The sequence below is a fragment of the Mercenaria mercenaria genome, chromosome 3 (genome assembly GCF_021730395.1).
Source record: "Mercenaria mercenaria strain notata chromosome 3, MADL_Memer_1, whole genome shotgun sequence".
Lineage (NCBI taxonomy): Eukaryota > Metazoa > Mollusca > Bivalvia > Venerida > Veneridae > Mercenaria > Mercenaria mercenaria.
In genome coordinates, this window is record NC_069363.1 from 68,319,583 (window position 1) to 68,342,653 (window position 23,071).

Genomic DNA, 23,071 nt, shown 5'->3' on the forward strand with positions numbered 1-23,071 from the left:
TTTTGTGCGTAATGTAAAAATGAGCACAGGCCCTGATGTAGAAAAAACTACCAAAATACGTTCCATTCCATAATCCTTAACACATCATATGTACCCTTGCAACACATTTTATCGTTACCAAAACTCGGCTGAATTTTGGTAGTGACTACCAAAACGCGTTGCTACCATTTTGAGGTGTAACAGAGCCTCCTTAACGGTCCTTATTATATGACCCCTTCTTTACTGTTCTTGTAATTTTGCAGTAATGATATCAAAGCGTGATCTGACATAACAAGCCGAATATCATTTATCAGTAAGCATAGAAACATTAAAAACGAAGATTATTTCACAAAACAGTATACATGTATGCGTATTTTGTCTCAGCTTGGTGTCGCAACAGCACTAAGTTCCTTACACTGAAAATACGATTCCAAGGACGTGGTCTGTAAGTATTCGAGCGTGGAAACAAGAGCTATTTTAAGAAAGTACACTGAATGACTCCAATATTTCAGCCTTTCGTTTTCGAAACATCGTCGTAGCACATGGATAGTTACAAGTAGGACATGAAGACTGAATTAAAATTAGGAACTTACGTGTCTTACAGATAGTAAGATAGGAATGTGAACGATCCTTTCTGTCTTATCAGTGAGACGTCTGCGATCACCAAATCAAGATGGACATCAAACTTAGATATTTTGTGCTTTGTGTGCTGGTTTTAGCGAGCACAGCAAATGGTACGTTCTTTTACTTGAAATGTAATATATAGTTCATAAACAATTCAGGTACTTGATGATTCGTTTATAAATTACTAGTCTGATTATACAATGTATTTGACCAATTACGAGGTCAACGGAGCTTTATTTCTAGTCATTGAGGCGGGCAAGGTCTTTGTAGGGAGACTGGAAGCTCGTGATATGTCAGATTCCAATGGCCACCAGAGAGTCTGGTTTTGTCTTGCTAGAGTATTGTACCATTTAAACGACTGCCGGAGAGAGAGAGAGAGAGAGAGTCCTTATCTTTAAGAGTGAATATGAAGGGCAGGGACGTTAAGATTTGCATGTTTGTGTGAAATGAAAAAGCGGCATAGAACAAGGACATATATTCAAAGCAGTCTTGAATTATTCATATAATGGTTTAATATAAACTAAGGGAAATGTCATGTCGCTAAATGCGTTTCAATGAGTAAAAAATATATTACTGAAAGGTGCCCGATCTTTTCATTACGATCCGTGTTAGCTCCTTCGCCCTATATTTCTGCAAATGTTGACGAATTTTAAACAAGAACGTTATGATTGCACATAAAATTCATTAATTTAAAGTCTTCTGTGATCTCTCTCATTTGTCCACGTAATAGAAGAAAATGGTTTCAAACTGCAGTGTGCAAGAAAATGTATAATAATAATAATATATCAATAAATATATTTATTCATCTTTGTTGATAATATGATAGCATACATGTTTCAGGATTTTTGTTGGATACTATTACCAACCACCTTCCACATACCGTCTGTTACGGGGATCTTGGTTGCTTTAATAACGGCATACCATTTCTCGACCTGCTGCACCGCCCTCTATCGGTAGCTCCGGAATCGCCATCAAAGATACAGACGAGGTTTTTGCTGTACACCAGGTAAATGAATTAGATGCAAATAAAAGTTTTCATGGCTAGAGGAGTAGCATATCTTAGACTATTTGTCTGAAATGATGAGGTAAGAATGTAATGATGTGGAAATGACTTTCCTAGTTATAGACATACACATGAAAGTGCTAATGGCAACATTGAGCAGTGACATGCCGCTAGTACTACAGTTCTCAATAACTCTATATATTATACCAGCCTGATATGACAACTCATAAAAAGCAGTCACTCGGGGCACCGAATTACACTCTCCCTGTACAGACACAGCTTTCCCCTAGAACAGAGAAAAAGAAAATTTAGGTACAGACATATCCGTGTTCTTTGCGAATAGATCTTTAACGTGTTTTCCCGGGAAGAGCCAGTGCCGGCCTCCTTAGTTGTGTGGGAGACGGCTGAGAAATTTCCAGTGTTTCGCCGGGATTCAAGCCCCACACCTCTGGATTCGCAGTAAAGCGTGTTACCATTAGAACACTTGGACATAATAGTTTCGTATTAGGTTTGTTTTTGAAGTTACAAATAAATTACACTATTCAACAACCACTTCTCCCCCTTATTCCCCATTTTAGAGCTAACCCCACTATGTCCCAGGAACAGTTGATAGACCCCCACTCTGACACGTCTATAGAAGGGTCTAACTTTGACGGAACAAAACCAACAAAGATCATCGTGCACGGGTTTACCCACAATGCCCACAGAAACTGGATACTCAACATGACTAAGGAGCTGCTGACAGCCGTAAGGATTTTGTAGTTTTATTTTACTTGCAAATTGATTATAACGTTTTCACTGGAAATAACTTGGTTCAATTTACACTGTTAGGTACTAAGTCATAATACAATACAATCCCAGTTACAAACCTGTTCTTACGGTCGAAAATGAACTCGTTCCCCGTCACAAAACAATTTATATATTTGGCCCATAAACTTATTCAATGACATACATTTTTTTTTATAAAAATGGTTTAACCCGAACAGGTATATCAGTGCTTTGAAATAATTGCTTAAATTAAACATACTAGGTCTGCTTAAATTAGCGGGTTGAATATTTTCTACGGTCAGCGTTAGAATGAGAACACTCAAAAACATAACGAAATTTATCTATTTATAAGTTTATTTAACATCTAACATAGCATTATTAGGACATAGGTAGCAAAGTGTCATATCAAGTTTATGGTTACCACATATAAAACGACAAAGACGTAAAGTACGAGTTTTGGGTAACATTTTGAAATGAGGTTCTAATTCAAATGAAAACTACATTTACTCGAATTAAGCATTTGTTCATTCCAAATTGTATACTGGTCTTTGACAACTGATTAATTCATACAATATATAGCAAATACAAACGGTTCTAATGATGTTTTTACATAAATTATCCATGGCGAGTAAATAAACATTTTGTTCATCAAGCTCAAACATACGTCTTTACATTATATTGCACAGTTTATATAATTTAATATTTACAAACTTACACTAAAAGTTTAGGACATGTTATCAAAAAATCAATAGATAAGACACCAAGTTAAAAAACACATTAATTATATTAGGTGTTGACCTTTTAACATCCAATAACAATCAAAGATGTCTAAGCTGAAACTTTTTAAATAATATCAGAACCCCAGAGAGAGTTTTTTCGGTACATGCAGTTACTAGACAGGTATTTTCATTTTTAAATGTCATGCAATTAACATTTACCATACATTACTCTCACCTACACATACATTTGATACTACCAGATACTACGCAACCAATCACACACCCACCAGTACGCATACACCACTAGCAACATTTTATGCTTTTTACTTCACTGATTTTACATACTCCTTTTAAGACTGTGTTTAAAGGTGATGTATAATGTTAGTGCCATGTACTTAAATATTCTCTTGTAATTCTTACGAGAACGGTCATTAACATGTTTTATTTGTGTATTATATAATTATGCTGTTATATTTTATGTTTTGTAAATGGATGAGACTACAACATCTTCTTCACCATATAACATAATAAGAGCAACTATTGTATGAAAAAGATGTAACTGAAAATCTTTATGAAGACAGAGAGTTCTAAACGTTTTGTATACAGAAATATTGCTTTCCTTGCTGGACCATTTACTAGCTTTGCTGAATTTTGTACTAAAGCTAAACTGCCTAGCATGAAATGAAATGAAAGTGCAGTTCCCTTTGGAAAAAATACTTATTAAGTTTTAGTTAAAATGTTTGCCTTGACGAACTGGTGTTGTGCTCAGTTGAAGTTGATGGACCTTGATTGCTTTAGCTTTGTCATATACATTAAAGATTACTCAACTACTAGTATTCTGTTGCTCATTAAATTCTTCCATAAACAATCTTTGTTTACAGAATCAAACCCTTTCATATAGTCTTTAATGTCTATATAATTTCTTGTTTTTACAAAATCTAAACAAACAAACAAACAAACAGTTGAAGAATAAAAAGATGGACATATGATATGATTATAATGCACTAGGGAGATTTCAATGTGATCACCGTCGACTGGCATAAAGGTGCAGTACTACCGTACGAGCAGGCGACAGCGAATACAAGAGTGGTCGGAGCCCAGGTCGCTCAAATTGTGCACAAGCTAATTCAGATGACAGGCTCTACCTCAGCTATGTTCCACATCATTGGTCACAGCCTTGGCGCACACGTGGCTGGGTATGCTGGAGAAAGGATTAGCCACCTTGCTCGTATCTCGGGTATGTACGCTATTTTGTGAATGACTGCTCTTTTTGTATCAAAAAGCTTCATTTTCATGCGATCCATAAGGTTTCCTTTGGCAGCATAGAAATTGAATACTTTCACACTCGAGGATGTAATAAAAATTTGCAACACCCATCGCATCCCCTAGTACCGGCTTTTTAAGTGGACCTCTGTGTGGAATAGAATTGAATGCAATTAAACTTACACGAGAAATCACATATTTGATCTGACAACACATTAAAACACTATTTTCTTGTTCCTTTTTTCTGTTGTTAAAGAACAAATTATGTTATATTAAAACATCAGTTGTGTTATGAGACCACTTTTTTGCTCTAACCGGTTTTGGTCTGAACCTCCAGGGGCTTGTAATTAAACTTCAAAGCTTTTTAAGAGTGTGTCAGAGGACATAATCATGTATCTGATAAGTCATAAGCAATTCTGAAAACTCTTCCCAGGACTTGATCCTGCTAGTCCGTATTTTGAAAATATGGACATTAAAGTACGGCTTGATCCGAGCGACGCCGATTTTGTTGATGTCATTCACACGGATGGTGGCGGGGTGAAAAACATCGGCTTTGGCGCATCTCAAGAAATGGGCCATGTTGACTTTTACCCAAACGGCGGAGAAAGGCAACCTGGCTGTGCATCGGACGCTGTTGACAAGCTCGGAGCCACCACATGGACAGCTGTAACCTCACTCTTCAATTACTACGGTATGTAAATTCCGAATGCGGTTTATTTGAAAGGAATCAAACTTTTGCATTTTTAGCTCGACTATTCGAAGAATAGTCTAGCTATTCTACTCACTCTGGCGTCGGCGTCGGCGTCGCCTCGGCGTCACACCTTGGTTAAGTTTTTGCATGCAAGTACATACAGCCATCAATTAAAGGCATATAGTTTTGAAACTTATTTTTTCTTTTTCTAGGTCAATTACCAACCTCTCTGGGTCAAGTCCCATAACTCTGACATGTATTTTGAGCAAATTATGCCCCCTTTTGGACTTAGAAAATTTTGGTTAAAGTTTAACATGCAAGTTACTATCTCCAAAACTAATGCAGATATTGATTTGAAACTTCACATGTGTCTTCGGGGTTATAAAACTAGTTGATAGCAGCAAGTCCCATAACTCTGACCATCATTTTGGCCAAATTATGCCCCCTTTTCGACTTAGAAAATTCTGGTTAAAGTTTTGCGTGCAAGTACATACAGCTATTTCTAAAAGGCATATAGATTTGAAACTTATTTTTTCTTTTTCTAGATCAATTACCAACCTCACTGGGTCAAGTCCCATAACTCTGACATGTATTTTGAACAAATTATGTCCCCTTTTAGACTTAGAAAATTTTGGTTAAAGTTTTACATGCAAGTTACTATCTCCAAAACTAATGCAGATATTGATTTGAAACTTCACATGTGTCTTCGGGGTTATAAAACTAGTTGATAGCATCAAGTCCCATAACTCTGACTTTCATTTTTGCCAAATTATGCCCCCTTTTGGACTTAGCAAATTCTGGTTAAAGTTTTGTGTGCAAGTACATATACCTATTACTAAAAGGCATATAGATTTGAAACTTATTTTTTCTTTTTCTAGATCAATTACTAACCTCACTGGATCAAGTCCCATAACTCTTACATGTATTTTGAGCAAATTATTCCCCTTTTTGGACTTAGAAAATCCTGGTTAAAGTTTTGCGTGCAAGTACATACAGCAATTACTAAAAGGCATATAGATTTGAAACTTATTTTTTCTTTTTCTAGATCAATTACCAACCTCACTGGGTCAAGTCCCATAACTCTGGCATGTATTTTGGGCAAATTATGCCCACTTTTGGACTTTGAAAATTCTGGTTAAAGTTTTACATGCGAGTTTCTATCTCCAAAACTAATGCAGATATTGAATTGAAGCTTCACATGTGCCCTCGGGGTTATAAAACTAGTTGATAGCAGCAAGTCCCATAACTGATATGCATTTTGGTCAAATTGTGCCCCCTTTTAAACTTAAAACTCTTTTGATATTTAACCTTTTTGGGTAATATTTTCCTGCTTCTGGGACAATATTTCGAATAGTCGAGCTTGGCTGTCTTACGGACAGCTCTTGTTATAACATTACATTTACACGGTACATAGACTATGAAGTGAAATCCTCGGCATTTAGAAACCAAAAGGGAGAGAAGTTAGCGACTGACTGCTCGGCATTTAGAAACCAAAAGGGAGAGAGGTTAGCGACTGACTGCACTTTCCTCGGCATTTAGAAACCAAAAGGGAGAGAGTGTAGCGACTGACTGCTCGGCATTTAGAAACCAAAAGGGAGAGAGAGTAGCGACCGACCGCTCGGCATTTAGAAACCAAAAGGGAGAGAGGGTAGCGACTGATTGCACTTTCTTGATGTTGAAAGCTATTTATATAATGTAATTGGTCAGACTCTTCATGAATTTGTACAGGTTGTGCAGTCTTGGAAAATTTTGAAGATGTCTGGCATGTGATTGTTTAAAAAAGCAGGGTAAACACTAAGTAAATCTATTCAAAAAATAAAATGATACAGCAGAAATCACAATGTTATAACCAGTCGTCAAGAACCATTATGTTCTTACATAATATTTATTGTATTTATTTATTCCAATGATAGACGTTGGAAGGTACAAAATTAATGACAAATTATTTCATGATTGCAGCGGAAGAAGAAGCTTTGGCTTGCAGTCACGAACGCTCCTACTACTATTTCACTGAATCCATCAACTCTCCGTGTCCGTTTACGGCTTTTGTCTGCCCGAGTGCAGACGACTTCCACAAAGGCCATTGCGTGAGATGCAGAAATAACGGATGTTCCAGTATGGGTTACCATGCCGATAAGTTTGATGCACGTGGAAAATTGTATCTTGAGACAGAATCGCATCCGACTTTCTGTGGTATGTTTATTTTAAATGCGTTGCTCAAACCTTTCCTGCTGCCAAGCATGGTAAGGTCACGAAATATTTGTTCTTTTTGCCACTGACCTCTTTAACAGTCACATCGATCTAAGGCCATCAGTTTCTAGTTTTAAAATGGCTTAATATAGGCAGGCAGTAAGAGCTCAGTAATATTGATTACCTTGAAACTAAAATGGTGAAGTAGTTGATTTGGAGAAATGTTTATTTCCTAGAAAGAAGCGTAAATAAGCAAAAAATACTTGCAAAATCATAAATACCAAGGGTAGTAATTCACGCTGAATAAATGTTGAGATTAGATTAGTTCCCTTTCGATTAATTCACGCACTCCTTTGTACCTCTATTGCCAGGGGGGTGGACGTATTTTGCATTTTGCTGCTTTTAGGCGAGAAAAATGCTGCTTGCAGTTCAAAATGTCGTCATTTGTTTACTTTTTGACCTAACAGAGGACACATTTTGCCGTGGTAAGTGTGTTTATTATATACGAATTTTCAAATGATAACGCCCAGTTGGTGGCCATATAATTTATCTTCACTCGGCGTTTGGTCTTACATGTTTATCTTTGTTTGTTAACAGTTATTGAAGGTACAGTGCCAGTTTATAGTGACGAAAAGATCGTAGCCGTGCATGAAAATGTAATTCCTGTATAAAACGAACTCTTTACGGGATGTTTATTGATTTAGACATATACATAAATTTATACTGTAATTTAAGATTTTTATCTGCTACTTCTAAAACCTCCCATTGCAAAAATATTTTGGTTCAAGCAACATTTTGTTGTTTGATGTTGTATACACGACATTTTTGTTGTTTGATTGTTCTACCGGGATGTCTTTTTGAAGTTTTTCAATCCAATATAAAGATTGGCAATTAGAAATATCTAAAGGTGATATATATATATACATATAATACTAAATGTAATGTGGTTCTCACCGATACTAGTGAAAGCAACAAAAATATTATGCTTTTCTCTAGACTTTTCGTACATTTTTAATTCCTGGTATTGAAGATCAGTTAATTACTGTCGCCTGGGGGAGCAGACATATAAAAAGTTTTGATGACACCAATCTGCAGCCGTTGTATGTCATGTTTCTAGGTACCATAAAAAAATTAAAAAGACAACAACGTATTCTTTATTTCCATCAAAAAAGTTTGATTTCGATGAAGAACATTTAATTTAGTTATGCCCCTTTTTAACTTCGAATTGTTTGGTTATATTTTTGATAAAGTGAAATATCTCTATTACTATCATAGCTTTTGACTTGAAACTTAAAATAGTTATTTACTATCAAAGTCTATACAAGGAGAAACAATCTCCATAACTCTGATTTGAAATTTGACACAGTTATGTCCATTTTTAACTTCGATTTTTTGTTAAAGTTTTTGATAAAGTCAAATACCTCTAATACTAGTGTTTTGACTTGAAACTTAAAATAGTAATTTACTACTACACCAGGAGAAACAATCCCCATTACTCTGATTTGAATTTTGATATGGTTATGCCCTTTTTAAATATAGAATTTTTTTGGTTAATGTTTTATAACGTTTTACAGGCAAAGATCTAATTCAGACTCAAGCACTGAGAAAAGTCTAGCCTGCTGTCTTACGGACAGCTCAACAACATGACATAACTCTGTCCTCCTTATTTGTTTAATCATCTTCCTTTATTTGATAACTGTCCATACTCGTGTCGGGTCGAGCTCATGAATGAAATTTAAAACCGAACTGGCACTTATAATAAGTTTCACGTAATACTGGTTCAAGCGAAAATGTGCGACGCACACGAACCATTACTCTACCCTACTTTTTGAGTTATGACCCTTGAGTAGGTTTTACTGTCTAGGGCATTACACTACAACTTATATAGGGAATTTACGCAAATAGTATACAACAGAGAACATTGAGATGAAGTGTAGCGTACAAGGACATAACTTTATCCACACTTATTTTTAAGGTTATCTCCCTATATTAATTTCTTTTATATAGGGCGTAAGTCTCTAAATATACAAACTTATATAAGTTATATATACCTTTAAATTAATTTGTTTATTTTTTTATACAGCAGTTTTGACAAACGGAACGTATTATAGAATGGTATTATCCGTCCATCTGTGTTCAGTCGATCCAAGGTCAAGGACATATTGACCTGGAGACTAAAAACGAATTTTCACCACATCGAGACAATGTGCAGAGTGCAAGTTTTGGAGGGCTGGTTTCAAGGTCAAGGTCACAATTAAAGTTCAAAGGTCATATTCATGATATGAACGCGTCAGTTAAGTACAAATGATAGAAAGAACCTAAATAAAATTGCAGATTACATCGAGGACTAAGGTACAATGCACCATCTCTTTTGAAATGTCAAAATTGTACATCCTGCAATGAACTCTCATTTGATTTCTTTAGTTACCCAAACAAAATACTTCTAAAAAAGGAAGGAAATATATTTCATAAAAAACACATTCATGGGATTGAGAATTAAAAAGGCAAAATTTAATGAAATTGATTTGTAATTTTGAAACTTACATCATTTTGATAATCTACAGCAAAGGTCCAATAATTATGTTATAATCTGGACTGGTAATGAATATGCTGGTGAAATAAATGCAATGAAACGTTAGTATATTTGTGACTCGCTTGACTTTCAATCCAGAGGGCCAGGGTTAAAATACCAGTCAAGCGCTTGACATTTATGAGATGCTCTTTAGAGTAGACCACCTAGGTAGGAGGCGTGTATTGGTTCTTCCAATGAAATAGTGCTACGTGTGTATTGATGCTGTACACTAAGCACATTAATGATTAAAAAAGCTAAGTTCAGTAAGCCAGAATGCCTGTTTCTAAAAGAATTCTCTCTTCCTATTACCGGGACTTTCTGTCGCTCTAGTCAGATCACTCTGTGTCTGTACTGATAGAGGATGAAGTTGGCACCCGGAGTGGCTGCCTCTATATGTAAACGTTTTCATAATGGACGGGTGTAATAATAAAAATAATGAGAAGAAGGAAGAGGAAGAATGCAATGTTGCGTGTTGGCTGCATAGTAGGATCTAAAACGATTGAACGCATCAGTGTCATTTACAGGCAAATAATTGTCCCTAGGTAGGACCACAAGACTTATGTTGGTTCCGCACAAAAAAGCGCGACTTAAACACGAAGAAAGTATATGTTTGATTATACCAGTATGAAGATATGATATTGATGCACAACAATGAATAATATTTAAGATATAATTAGAATGAAATTAAACAGTCTTTCCATCTGAAATTTTTTATAAACTGACATTTTTATGTTGTTAATTGTACATATATTGTAGGAAAACTGTTTCAATTATGATGCTACATGTAATTATATATTTCTGGTATATATATCACTTTCAAATATTTCTAATTGCCAATCTTTATATTGGATTGAAAACTAGGTAGAACAATCAAACAACAAATGTGTCGTGTATACAACATCAAACAACAAAATGTTGCTTGTAACAAAATATTTTGCAATGGGAGGTTTTAGAAGTAGCAGATAAAAATCTTAAATTACAGTATAAATTTATGTATATGTCCAAACCAATAAACATCCTGTAAAGAGTTCTTTTTGTACAGGAATTACATTTTCATGCACGGCTACGAATTTGTCGTCACTATAAACTGGCACTGTACCTTCAATAACTTTTTAACAAACAAAGATAAACATGTAAGACCAAAAGCCGGTGAAGATAAATTATATGGCCACCAATTGGGCGTTATCGTTTGAAAATTCGTTTATAATAAACACACTTACCACTGCAAAATGTGTCCTCTGTTAGGTCAAAAAGTAAACAAATGACGCCATTTTGAACAGCAAGCAGCATTTTTTTCGCCTTAAAGCAGCAAAATGCAAAATACGTCCATCCCCCTGATTGCGCTACCTTGGAATACGATAACATAACTTTATACTAAATAAATATCTCAACTAAACTAAACTTAACTAAAAACTAAACATACATGAATTATCTTTACAAACATAAAAGTAGGGGCCTCTCAACCAATGTTAAAGACGCACCACAGAATTGCTGTATTGTTTTGTATTTTCATGATAGTAATTATTAATGATTTGCATGAAAAAATCTGAGAAATACAGGTATTTAGTTACAAATATTAGGCCAAGACAATATGTTTAATGTCTATACATTCTCTTGAATGAATGTAGCTTAATACACAGCAGTTCATGTATTAAGTTGAAGTTAGACCGCACTTTGTTTCTACAGTGTAAGGTAGTTATTTATCTACATTTTTAAAACTATACTGAAGAGATTGACTCAGTAAGTTTGCAGATGAAGTTGTGAAAACACATTATCAAGGAGGGCCTAAATTGTCCACCTGTCATCTTGTAGTACTCTCCCAGTATTATCAGAATGATTTTCACGAAGTTCATGTGGGAGGAAAAAGTAGGTCGCAAGCTTGTGGTGTGTCTTTTAAGATCGCTGACTTCGACTAACCTTTTGCACAACGCTAGCCGAGAAGCAGCCATCTTCGTTGCTTTCGGTCTACGAGAACAGAACGAAAAAAAAAAACAGACCAGACTTTAAGTATTTAAGATGATGATAATTAAGATTGTATTTCATAAGAAAGGGCGTGAAAGAAATGTTTGCTTGGAAAGATGAGCAGACCTTTGTTTGTAATATCGCACAGATATTACACAGGGAAATTCAAGATATTCTGTTTGCGTCATCGTGGTTTATCTCTTTCGATACGAAACGCAAAGATAAGATGCAATGGCTCGATAATATGGACGCGATACCAATATAGTAGTTTTATGTTTGCGCATCGTATTATCGCAATATCACCCTTTACATAAGAGCGAAATTACGATATTTCAGTGCGAACGTGCGATGTCAATATCGTGTCTCGCGTTTTTTGCATCGTATTATCGTTCCATCGCATCCTGTCTTCACATCGTATTATCGCACTATCGCCCTTGCCAATCTACAGGATTAAGGGCAAAGCAAAGAAGGGCCTGAAGGAACACGGTCGTATTGAAAATACATAGATTTCTGAAAATGTTACTAGGTGATAATTAACCGATCGAGAGAGAAAACAATCTAATTGACTTTAGAGAAACCAACATGGACAAGACCACTTCTACTATTTTTTTTTCTACAAAATAATCAGTCTCTTAGCACTTTTAGTTACATTGAATACTTTTAAGTGTATCGACATGTTCAGTATAAGCACTCGTGATTTTCTTTATTAATAAATTTTATTTATAATTTCAATTAAAGGCTATTTTTGTATTTTTACTGTATTTATCTGTTCAGTGTAAGCACTTTATGCATTTACTTTGTACAATGGATATATTAATATGCCCTTTCTTCGTATGTAGATTATGTTTACCAGCTGAATATAAGCACCATTAACAACTTTGATGGCATACTTACTGCAACGCTTGTGGGATCAAATGGTACTGTAGGACCGCAGCCGTTAATGAGGTCAGTCTTTAATTAGCTCAGACATTTTTGACTACTGACGCTCTTGCCTTACGACCAACATTTGCGTCCCGTGTTTTTCAACCAATCATTGATTTATCATTTATTCTACGTTAACTCGTCAAATTACGTTTTTCACCTGTACTAAGCTTATATGTTTGCATAGCTGTACACAGTTTGCAAGTTATTTCATAGTATCATAAATACTTTTTAGACCAAAGCAAGCTGATCAACCGCGACTGGAATTCTTAAATAAAAACATAAGGTACATTATACAGAGGTGTAAGGAAACGAAAATATCTTTTGGAAATGGTGACCACAAACCGTATTATTAATAAGCCAGCTATGCCTTCTTTATGTATGTGAAGAAACTGCTGTAAAAAAGACGAAGTTTTTATGTGGGATTCGATTTCATAAAATGCAAGTAAGATAGTTAAAATAAGATACGTTATGCTGATAAAATAATTGATTACAAATCACGTAAATCGATACATGTGCAATTAGATACTTTAACAACATCTGGTGGAAGCAAAATACACCGCGAACATGTTTGTTACATAATGCTTACTGAGTGGGAGCATTAGAAAAATGAAAGAAGTATAGCCTAGAAAAAGTGAGTAGTTATTAAATATCTGTTGTATTGGACATGAGATTTGGCAATGTTATTACAGGTTATACATTTAGGTTTGATGTGGAATTAACTTTGACGGTTTATTAAGCCAAAGGCGGTCGGTTAGGAAACTGAAAACTGTCGTCAGTTATGTAACGTATCTTATGCATTGTAACGTATATTATGAAAGATAAACACATTATTTATACATGTAATCTATAATTTCAAATTAGGAAAATGTAGCTTAATAAACTTTTCTAGTGTAGATCTAGACAAAACATCAGCTAATAAAACATGTTTTTCTCTATTGAGTATGCTGAACAAGGCCAGTTACATAACGTATCTTACGAAAATCATAACGTATCTTAAGAAAATCTGTTGTTTTATCCTAAAGCGTATCAATGGAAGTAAAACTCATATGTTTACAACAGAATCAGTACATCAACATTTCATATTCTGTTATTGTCACCAATTATATCAACAATGCAGAATTTTAGGCAGAAAGAATAGAGGTGAAGAGCGAAGAAATCTGATTTTAATTATCTGAAAAGGACAAAGAGTTTTATAAAAACGAATTCCATGGCCAGTAAACACATTAAAAACACCAAAAAACACAGCAAGATAGGAATAGAATATATGAGATATATGCATGAGGAAGAATTGACCTCATGACCGATATTGCAGAAAATCGATATCAGGGGAGACAACAGCTATATGGTATTGGTAACAGGTGACCGGTATTGCGATGTCGATATCTATTGCCTCCGGGTATTGTCACCTGGATGTTTATTTCAATATCAAGCGTAATAAAAGAGAAGGTTTTTCATAAGATAATTAAACAAGCTTAATTGAAATGTCACTGGAGTTACAAACTATGGAAAAGGGATTTTTCATTAGAAATAAAACAAGTCATTTTTATCAAAAGAATGTTTAATATGTAATTTTCTGAACCATAGCATTTTTAACATGTTATTTTATAATAATTAAATATTTTTTTATATCAATATAACATATCTATCAGCAATAAAAACCATATTTTCATATAAAATCATATTTTCATACATATTTTTATATAAGAAGAATGTATATTTTAACATGTTTTCGAAAAACAATGTAACAAATCGGGTGAACATTGCTATCTGTAAACCATTTAGATTCGAGTTAAAGGCAAATATCGATGATTTTTTTTCTTCTTTTCATTTTCAACCAAATCTGAAATGTAAATGACACTTATTCTCTAGGGAAAAGGAAGTTCGTACCCCTAGACACTTCCTTTTATATTTATACAGCACTAGCACTGATATTTTTACGGCGTCTCCCATCTATAAAATACGCTGTCGTTGAAAAATAAAATCTGACATATATATTTAAGAAATATGATCTGATTTTACATTTGTTTTAAATAACGCTGTCTTTAAGTATAATATGTGTAAAAGACCTAAGTGCCCCCCCCCCCCCCCCCCCCCCCCCCACCCCCAAATAAAAAATCGAACTATGTTTTATACGGTTTTATAACTTTTACGGCCATTACACATTCTTGTCAAGTCACAAAATACAAATAAACTTGACGAATATTATTTTAGAATTGACATTTTAAAATTGTCTGACTGATATGTATTATACCTGCTGCCACTACCACATCCATTCTTATGTCACAAAAATACATATGTAAGATTATTTTTTTTAAACAGCTGTTTACAATTTATAATTACGCAGGTGTAGGTTTTGAATTTTTTATTCTGAAATGGTTGAACATCATACGTTTATCAATTCAGTAATTCTTAACATATTGGCAAAATAGGAAGTTTAATGAGTCGAAAATTATGGTATGTTTGGAAATTTAAAAAAAAAAAAAGATACTGGCAATTAGGGTGGTACAGGCCTTTTGCCGTATTCAAGCAGACATTACTCATTTTAATATAACTACACATATTCCACCAATATAAATATGAAAACTGTTTGCAAAATAAAAAATATGCGAAAGATTAAAATCGCATGATAATTGTACCTTGTAATTACAAAAAGAAAATACCCGTAATTCAAAACGCAAGTATAGCCTTATCAGTGTTATAAACGTCTGTGTTGTTTTAACGTTCCTTATTTAGAGGTAATTGGCAAGTTTTATTACAGGTCCAATAAAAAGTATTTATGCGTGATGCATACAACATTTTATTACTTCTATAAACTATCATTCAATAGGATTACAGTATAGCAATTGGTTTCATGTAAAATTATCTTGAATTGAACATGTACAATAAATTATGAAAGTAAGTTAATCACGACGACATTTATGATAACTGAAAAGATCATGAAACCAGGTAAAATTTTCACGAAAACAAAAGTATATCATTAAGTTACTGAAGTAAAATTCAATTCTGTTTTAAATGCAGATATTATTTACATTGCAAAAACATTCTTGTACACAAAAATACTCCGGACATATTTTCCACCTTTAATTTGATCAAGGCGGACCTTGAATTTATTTACTTAAATTTATTAAGTAAAATATATACAAAAACTATATTTTACTTTTGTACTGTAACTGAGTAGAAAAATAGCGACAGTTTGCATTTGTGATCCAATGACCGATAGAAAAGCTATCTCTTTTAATATTTAATTGACATAATTGGCATAATTGACACTGATATTTAAATGTATATGAAATAAGGTGAGAACAACAACATAAGAAGAAATGCGCATCTCTTTCTTATTAGAACCGAAATATTAATTGCAATATTTAATTGCATTTCTTATATTGCGAATTTGTGATATTAACACAAAATGAATTACTCGCGAAGTAAATTACATTAAATGATTAAATCATTACTTTAACCTTTTGATCACAATACCGCATGTTCACGCGGCATAATAATATCGTCTGCTTATGACGCTACAACAACAACTTCGCGCTGAAGTTAATTTTTCTTCCAAATTAGTGGAAATAAACCGTCTGAGAACGAATCAAATTTTTATTTCACAAAAATGAAATGAATATCATTCAAAAGATAAATTCAATGAGAGTAGGAAATGTTTTGCACCTAAGCTTTCATATCAATGGTTTTATACAAAAAAATGCTTTGAAGAAACACATGTATGAGATTTTTGCACATTTTATATGGAAAAAAGAAGGGAAAAAATGACGAAATGATGGCATTAAACTTCATGTGAAGAACGAATCAAAAATTAAGATAAAATTTAATTTAAAAAAACCTTGTGATGAATCAAATGTTGAACTTTGGTAATATTTTTGCACCTAAGGTTTCTTATTTTTAGTAATTTTGTTATTAAGTAAAATGTGTACATGCCCTTCTTATTTCTATATAGAAAATCTGACCGCTATTGATTAGTGGCCGGAGGAATATTCTTCGGTATGAAAGATGCCTACAGATAGATAAAATTTGATGTTCTATGCTTTAAAAGATCCATATTTATAACTTTATAAGAACCTGAAAATTTTAATCAATTGTTAAGTGTGTAAACCGTCATATTTAGATTTTCTTAAGTTACGATATATGAATGAGATCATGATCATGCTGATATATTAACGTAGAATCAATGTTATATCGTTTATATTTAATCAAACTGTGAATCTGAAAGAGTTTAGGTTGATATAAAATGCAGTAAAATTTCTTTTAGTATTCTTTGTTTACAGTATTTTAGGTTAAAAGCGTTCTGGATTTACAGATTCACAGTATTCTGGTTTAACAGTATTATAGGTTGAAAGTATTCACAGTGTACAGTATTCTAGGTTTACCGTGTTCTGGGTTTACAGTATTCACACTTTGCAACACACTTTACAATGCTCACAGTTTACAGTTTTCTGGCTTTACAGTAGTCAGTATTCTGGGTTAACAGTATTCTAGGTTTAATTATTCAGAGTTTACAGCCTTCACAGTTTACTGTATTCTAGGTTTAAAGTACACTGTATTTTTAGTTTACGGCATTCATATTTGCATTACTTCAGTGCAAATGAGCTCCACCTCCGAAACGAGATAATCAGCAAAATATTTTGGAGTCGAACTGATGTTGGCGATGTACAGTCACTAACCTTACGCTACGAAAAAATCAACACTGTTGTTATCAGTGGCTCATACCCCGACGACTGGCAGGTACTTGGAATCTCAGTCTGGAAGGCCGACACACAAAAACGGTAATTAATCACTTTAAGAAAATGCACGAGTAATAGGTCACAGTTGAAGATGTCCGAGTAACAGGTAATAAAGATGTCCTGTCTGGTAACAGGTCATATATGAGATAATTTGGTAACAGGACATAAAGAAGATGCTCGGGTAACAGGTCATAAGGAAATGTTTGGGTAACAGGTCATAAAGAGTTGTTCTGGTAATAGGTCATAAAGAGTTGTTCTGGTAACAGGTCATAAAGAAAATGTTCGGGTAACAGGTCATAAAGATACGTTCTGGTAACAGGTCATAAACAGTTGTTCTGGTAACAGGTCATAAAGAAAGTGTTCGGGTAACAGGTCATAAAGATACGTTCTGGTAACAGGTCATAAAGAGTTGTTCTGGTAACAGGTCATAAAGAGTTGTTTTGGTAACATGTCACAAAGAAGACGTCCGAGTAACATATTGAGTTACAGATCATAACTAGAAATGTGTCCGTGGGACACAGATGCCCCCACTATATGACAAAGGACACAATTGTTTTCCTAGGTGAGGGGCCATAACTCCTACACAACTGAATGAATCCGGACGCGAAACCCCAGGTGCACAACTGCACATGCTGACCAACATTCCTGTAAATTTTGGTGACTAGGTCAAATACTTTTGGAGCTACGTGCGACACAACATTAAAATGACCAATTTTTTACTAAGTCAGGGGTCATAACTCCTACACGACTGAATGAATCCGGACGCGAAACCCCAGGTGCACAACTACAAATGCTGACCAACATTCCTGTAAAGTTTTATGACTCTACGTCAAATACTTTCGGAGCTAGGCGCGACACAACACTAAAATGACCAATTTTTACAAAGTCAGGGCCCATAACTCATAGACGACTGAATGAATCCTGACGTGAAACCCCAGGTGCACAACTACATATGCTGACCAACATTCCTGTAAAGTTTTGTGACTCTACGTCAAATACTTTTGGAGCTAGGCGCGACACAACATGCTTGGAAGGACGGACGGACGGACAAGGGCAAATCTATATGCCCGCCCCCCCCCCCCCCCCCACAAAAGTGGGGGCATAAAAATGTTCGGGTAACAGGTAATAAGGAAATGTTCGGGTAACAGGTCATAAAGAGTTGTTCTGGAAACAGGTTATAAAGAAAATGTTCGGGTATCAGGTCATATAGAAATGTTCGGGCAACAGGTCATAAAGATGATCGGGTAACAGGTCATGAAAGATATATGGATAACAGCTCAAACAGAAGATGTCATGGCAAGAGATCATAAAGGTGCCCGAGTAACAGGTTATAAAGTAGAGGTTCGGGTTAAAGGTCACAAAAGAAAGATGGCTGGATAACAGGTAATACAGAAACTGCCATATTTATTACACATATTTGCTGGTTAAATCCTGGAGTGCCTTTAAGAATGCACAGTTACCAGACATTAACTGCAATATCAATCTTAACATGTAACTAAATATTGATCCGTGAATGGGTGTTTTAGATCTAGCATGCGAAAGACCCAGGGAAGCTTTCTGTATCTTGCAAGTATCATCCCAATTAAATTACAAACAGTGTTGTAGAGAAGTTGCGGCTACAAATCAGCTTAAACTACAAACCAACAGCAAATATGCGTTATAAATATGATAGTTAATGTTGCCTGTTACCTAGGTTCGTATCTTTACCTAGGTTATAAAACATGGCAGTCTGTATCTTTACCTAGGTTCCGGTAACAAATATAAAACATGGCAGTCTGTATCGTTACCTAGGTTCCGGTAAAAAATATAAAACATGGCAGTCTGTATCGTTACCTAGGTTCCGATAACATATATAAAACATGGCAGTCTGTATCGTTACCTAGGTTCCGGTAACAAATATAAAACATGGCAGTCTGTATCGTTACCTAGGTTCCGGTAACATATATAAAACATGGCAGTCTGTATCTTTACCTAGGTTCCGGTAACAAATATAAAACATGGCAGTCTGTATCGTTATGTAGGTTCCGGTAACAAATATAAAACATGGCAGTCTGTATCGTTACCTAGGTTCCGGTAACAAATATAAAACATGGCAGTCTGTATCATTACCTAGGTTCCGGTAACATATATAAAACATGGCAGTCTGTATCTTTACCTAGGTTATAAAACACGGCTGTCTGTATCGTTACCTAGGTTCCGATAACATATATAAAACATGGCAGTCTGTATCTTTACCTAGGTTCCGGTAACAAATATAAAACATGGCAGTATGTATCGTTACCTAGGTTCCGGTAACAAATATAAAACATGGCAGTCTGTATTGTTACCTAGGTTCCGGTAACAAATATAAAACATGGCAGTCTGTATCGTTACCTAGGTTCCGGTAACATATATAAAACATGACAGTCTGTATCGTTACCTAGGTTCCGGTATAAAACATGACAGTCTGTATCTTTACCTAGGTTCCGGTAACAAATATAAAACATGGCAGTCTGTATCGTTACCTAGGTTCCGGTAACAAATATAAAACATGGCAGTCTGTATCTTTTCCTAGGTTCCGGTAACAAATATAAAACATGGCAGTCTGTATCGTTACCTAGGTTCTGGTAACATATATATAAAACATGGCAGTCTGTATCTTTACCTAGGTTCCGGTAACATATATAAAACATGGCAGTCTGTATCGTTACCTAGGTTCGGGTAACAAATATAAAACATGGCAGTCTGTATCGTTACCTAGGTTCCGGTAACATATATAAAACATGGCAGTCTGTATCTTTACCTAGGTTATAAAACATGGCAGTCTGTATCGTTACCTAGGTTCCGGTAACATATATAAAACATGACAGTCTGTATCGTTACCTAGGTTCCGGTATAAAACATGACAGTCTGTATCTTTACCTAGGTTCCGGTAACAAATATAAAACATGGCAGTCTGTATCGTTACCTAGGTTCCGGTAACAAATATAAAACATGGCAGTCTGTATCTTTTCCTAGGTTCCGGTAACAAATATAAAACATGGCAGTCTGTATCGTTACCTAGGTTCTGGTAACATATATATAAAACATGGCAGTCTGTATCTTTACCTAGGTTCCGGTAACATATATAAAACATGGCAGTCTGTATCGTTACCTAGGTTCGGGTAACAAATATAAAACATGGCAGTCTGTATCGTTACCTAGGTTCCGGTAACATATATAAAACATGGCAGTCTGTATCTTTACCTAGGTTATAAAACATGGCAGTCTGTATCGTTACCCAGGTTCCGGTAACATATATAAAACATGGCAGTCTGTATCATTACCTAGGTTCCGGTAACAAATATAAAACACGGCAGTCTGTATCGTTATCTAGGTTCGGGTAACATATATGAAACACGGCAGTCTGTATCGTTACCTAGGTTCCGGTAACATATATAAAACACGGCAGTCGGTATCGTTATCTAGGTTCCGGTAACATATATAAAACACGGCAGTCTGTATCGTTACCTAGGTTCGGGTAACATATATAAAACATGTCTGTATCGTTACCTAGGTTCGGGTAACATATATAAAACATGGAAGTCTGTATCAAACGTCGATATGTTGCTGAGAGAGGTTCGGCTTCAGTCATGTTGTCTGTGTTCACATCATATAAAGTATTGAATATCATAGAATTTATCTATCGTGTATCTACTAAAAATAATTATACCACCACAAAACGAAGTTTGCGGGGGTATATAGGAGTGAGCTTGGCGGTCGGTTGGTCGGTCTGTTGGTTTTGTATGGTTTCCGGATGATAACTCAAGAAAGGCTTGACCAGTTAAATAATTTTTGGTACACAGGTGTAACATCAGAAAATACAGGTCAAGTTCGAATTTGGGGTCAGTAGGTCAAAGATCAAGGTCACAGTGACCCTGAACAGTTAAACGGTTTCCGGATGATAACTTGAGAACGCTTGGGCCTAGGATCATAAATTTTGGTACACAGGTGTAACATCATGAAATGCAGGTCAAGTTTGACTTTGAGGTCAGTTGATCAAAGGTCAAGGTCACAGTGACTCGAAACAGTTAAATGGTTTCCGGATGATAACTTGAGAACGCTTAGTCCTAGGATCACAAAATTTGGTAAATAGGTGTAACATCATGAAATACAGGTCAAGTTTTACTTTGAGGTCAGTAGGTCAAAGATCAAGGTCACAGTGATTGGAACAGTTAAACGGTTTCCGGATGATAACTTGAGTATGCTTGGGCCTAGGATCATGAAAATTTAGGGAAATAGGGAGGTTGGTTATGACTAGCAGATGACCCCTAATGATTCTGAGGTCAGTAGGTCAGTCAAGGTCACAGTGACGCGGAACATTTAAACAGTTTTCGGACAATAACTTGAGAATGCTTGGGACTAGGATCAGGAAACTTAATCTGGAGGTTGATCATGTCAAGCAGATGACCCATATAGATTTTGAGTTCCAAAGGTCAAAGGTCATTTAAACTTTTTACAGACAATAACTTGAGAACGCTTGGGCGGAGGATCATGAAACTTCATAGGGAGGTTGATCATGACTAGCAGATGACCTCTATTGATTTTATGGTCAGTAGGTCAAAGGTCAAGCAAGTTCGGCTTTGACATTTTCTTAGTTCTGTGACAAGGCCATATTGTGGCGGTATTATTCGTCACTCCTGTGACAACTCTAGTTATGTTTTGTTTTGTATTTTTGATTGTGTTTTTATATCAGAAATTCATTCTGCGCCTATCACAAAGAGATCGACAACCACAAAAGTGCAACGTTTGGTCTTTCTGGAACATGCTGAGATATTCGTGATTTCTGCCTTACCGCTTTGAAACTGCAAATTAAATTTAGATAAACACTGTTCTTTGTTGTTTAAAATCTAAAAAACGAGTGCCTTACGGAACATTTCCAAGTTCCGTTTATACTTACGTAAGCACGGTAGGTTTGAAATGATATATGAGTTTCATGAATTAATGGGGCTAGAAAATCATAAATGATAACTTGACTGACTGAAAACTATACATAGCTATTTAAATGAAGTTTTCTATCTTACTTGCCAACCCGAACTGTAGCTGTGTAAACGGTGTTTTATCCTACACGCCAAACTGACTCGAAAACTGTAGCTATGTAAATGATGTTACTATCTGATGCCAAACTGACTGGAGAACTCTACCTTTGTAAATGATGATTCTGATGATTCTATCATACATATTAAACAAACCTAATTGAGAACTTTAGCAGCTGTGTAAACGATGTTTCTATCCTACACATTTAACTGAGTAGAGAACTACAGCTATAAAAATGATGTTTCTATCCTACATGCCAAAACTGACTGGAAAACTGTAGCTAAGTAAATGATGTTACTATCTTACATGCCAAACCGACTGGAGAACTGTAGCTAAGTAAATGATGTTACTATCTTACATGTCAATACTGACTGGAAAATTGTAGCTAAGTAAATGATGTTACTATCTTACATGCCAAACCGACTGGAGAACTGTAGCTATGTCAATGATGTTACTATCATACATGCCAAACTGACTGGAGAACTCTAGCTATGTAAATGATGTTTCTATCTTACATGCCAAACCGACTGGAGAACTGTAGCTATGTAAATGATGTTACTGTCTTACATGCCAAACTGACTGGAG

At 35.2% G+C, this 23,071-nt stretch overlaps 1 protein-coding gene across 1 annotated transcript; it reads left to right on the forward strand.

The window, feature by feature from the left end:
- Positions 1 to 558: 558 nt before the first annotated feature.
- LOC123524469 (inactive pancreatic lipase-related protein 1-like) lies at positions 559 to 22,281 on the forward strand. Its single transcript, XM_045302683.2, has 9 exons — positions 559 to 713; positions 1,444 to 1,609; positions 2,185 to 2,353; positions 4,102 to 4,330; positions 4,790 to 5,047; positions 7,007 to 7,240; positions 12,611 to 12,716; positions 17,288 to 17,473; positions 22,146 to 22,281. Exons 1-9 carry the CDS (start codon positions 653 to 655, stop codon positions 22,219 to 22,221), a joined length of 1,485 nt encoding a protein of 494 aa, XP_045158618.1. The 5' UTR covers positions 559 to 652; the 3' UTR covers positions 22,222 to 22,281.
- Positions 22,282 to 23,071: the final 790 nt, after the last annotated feature.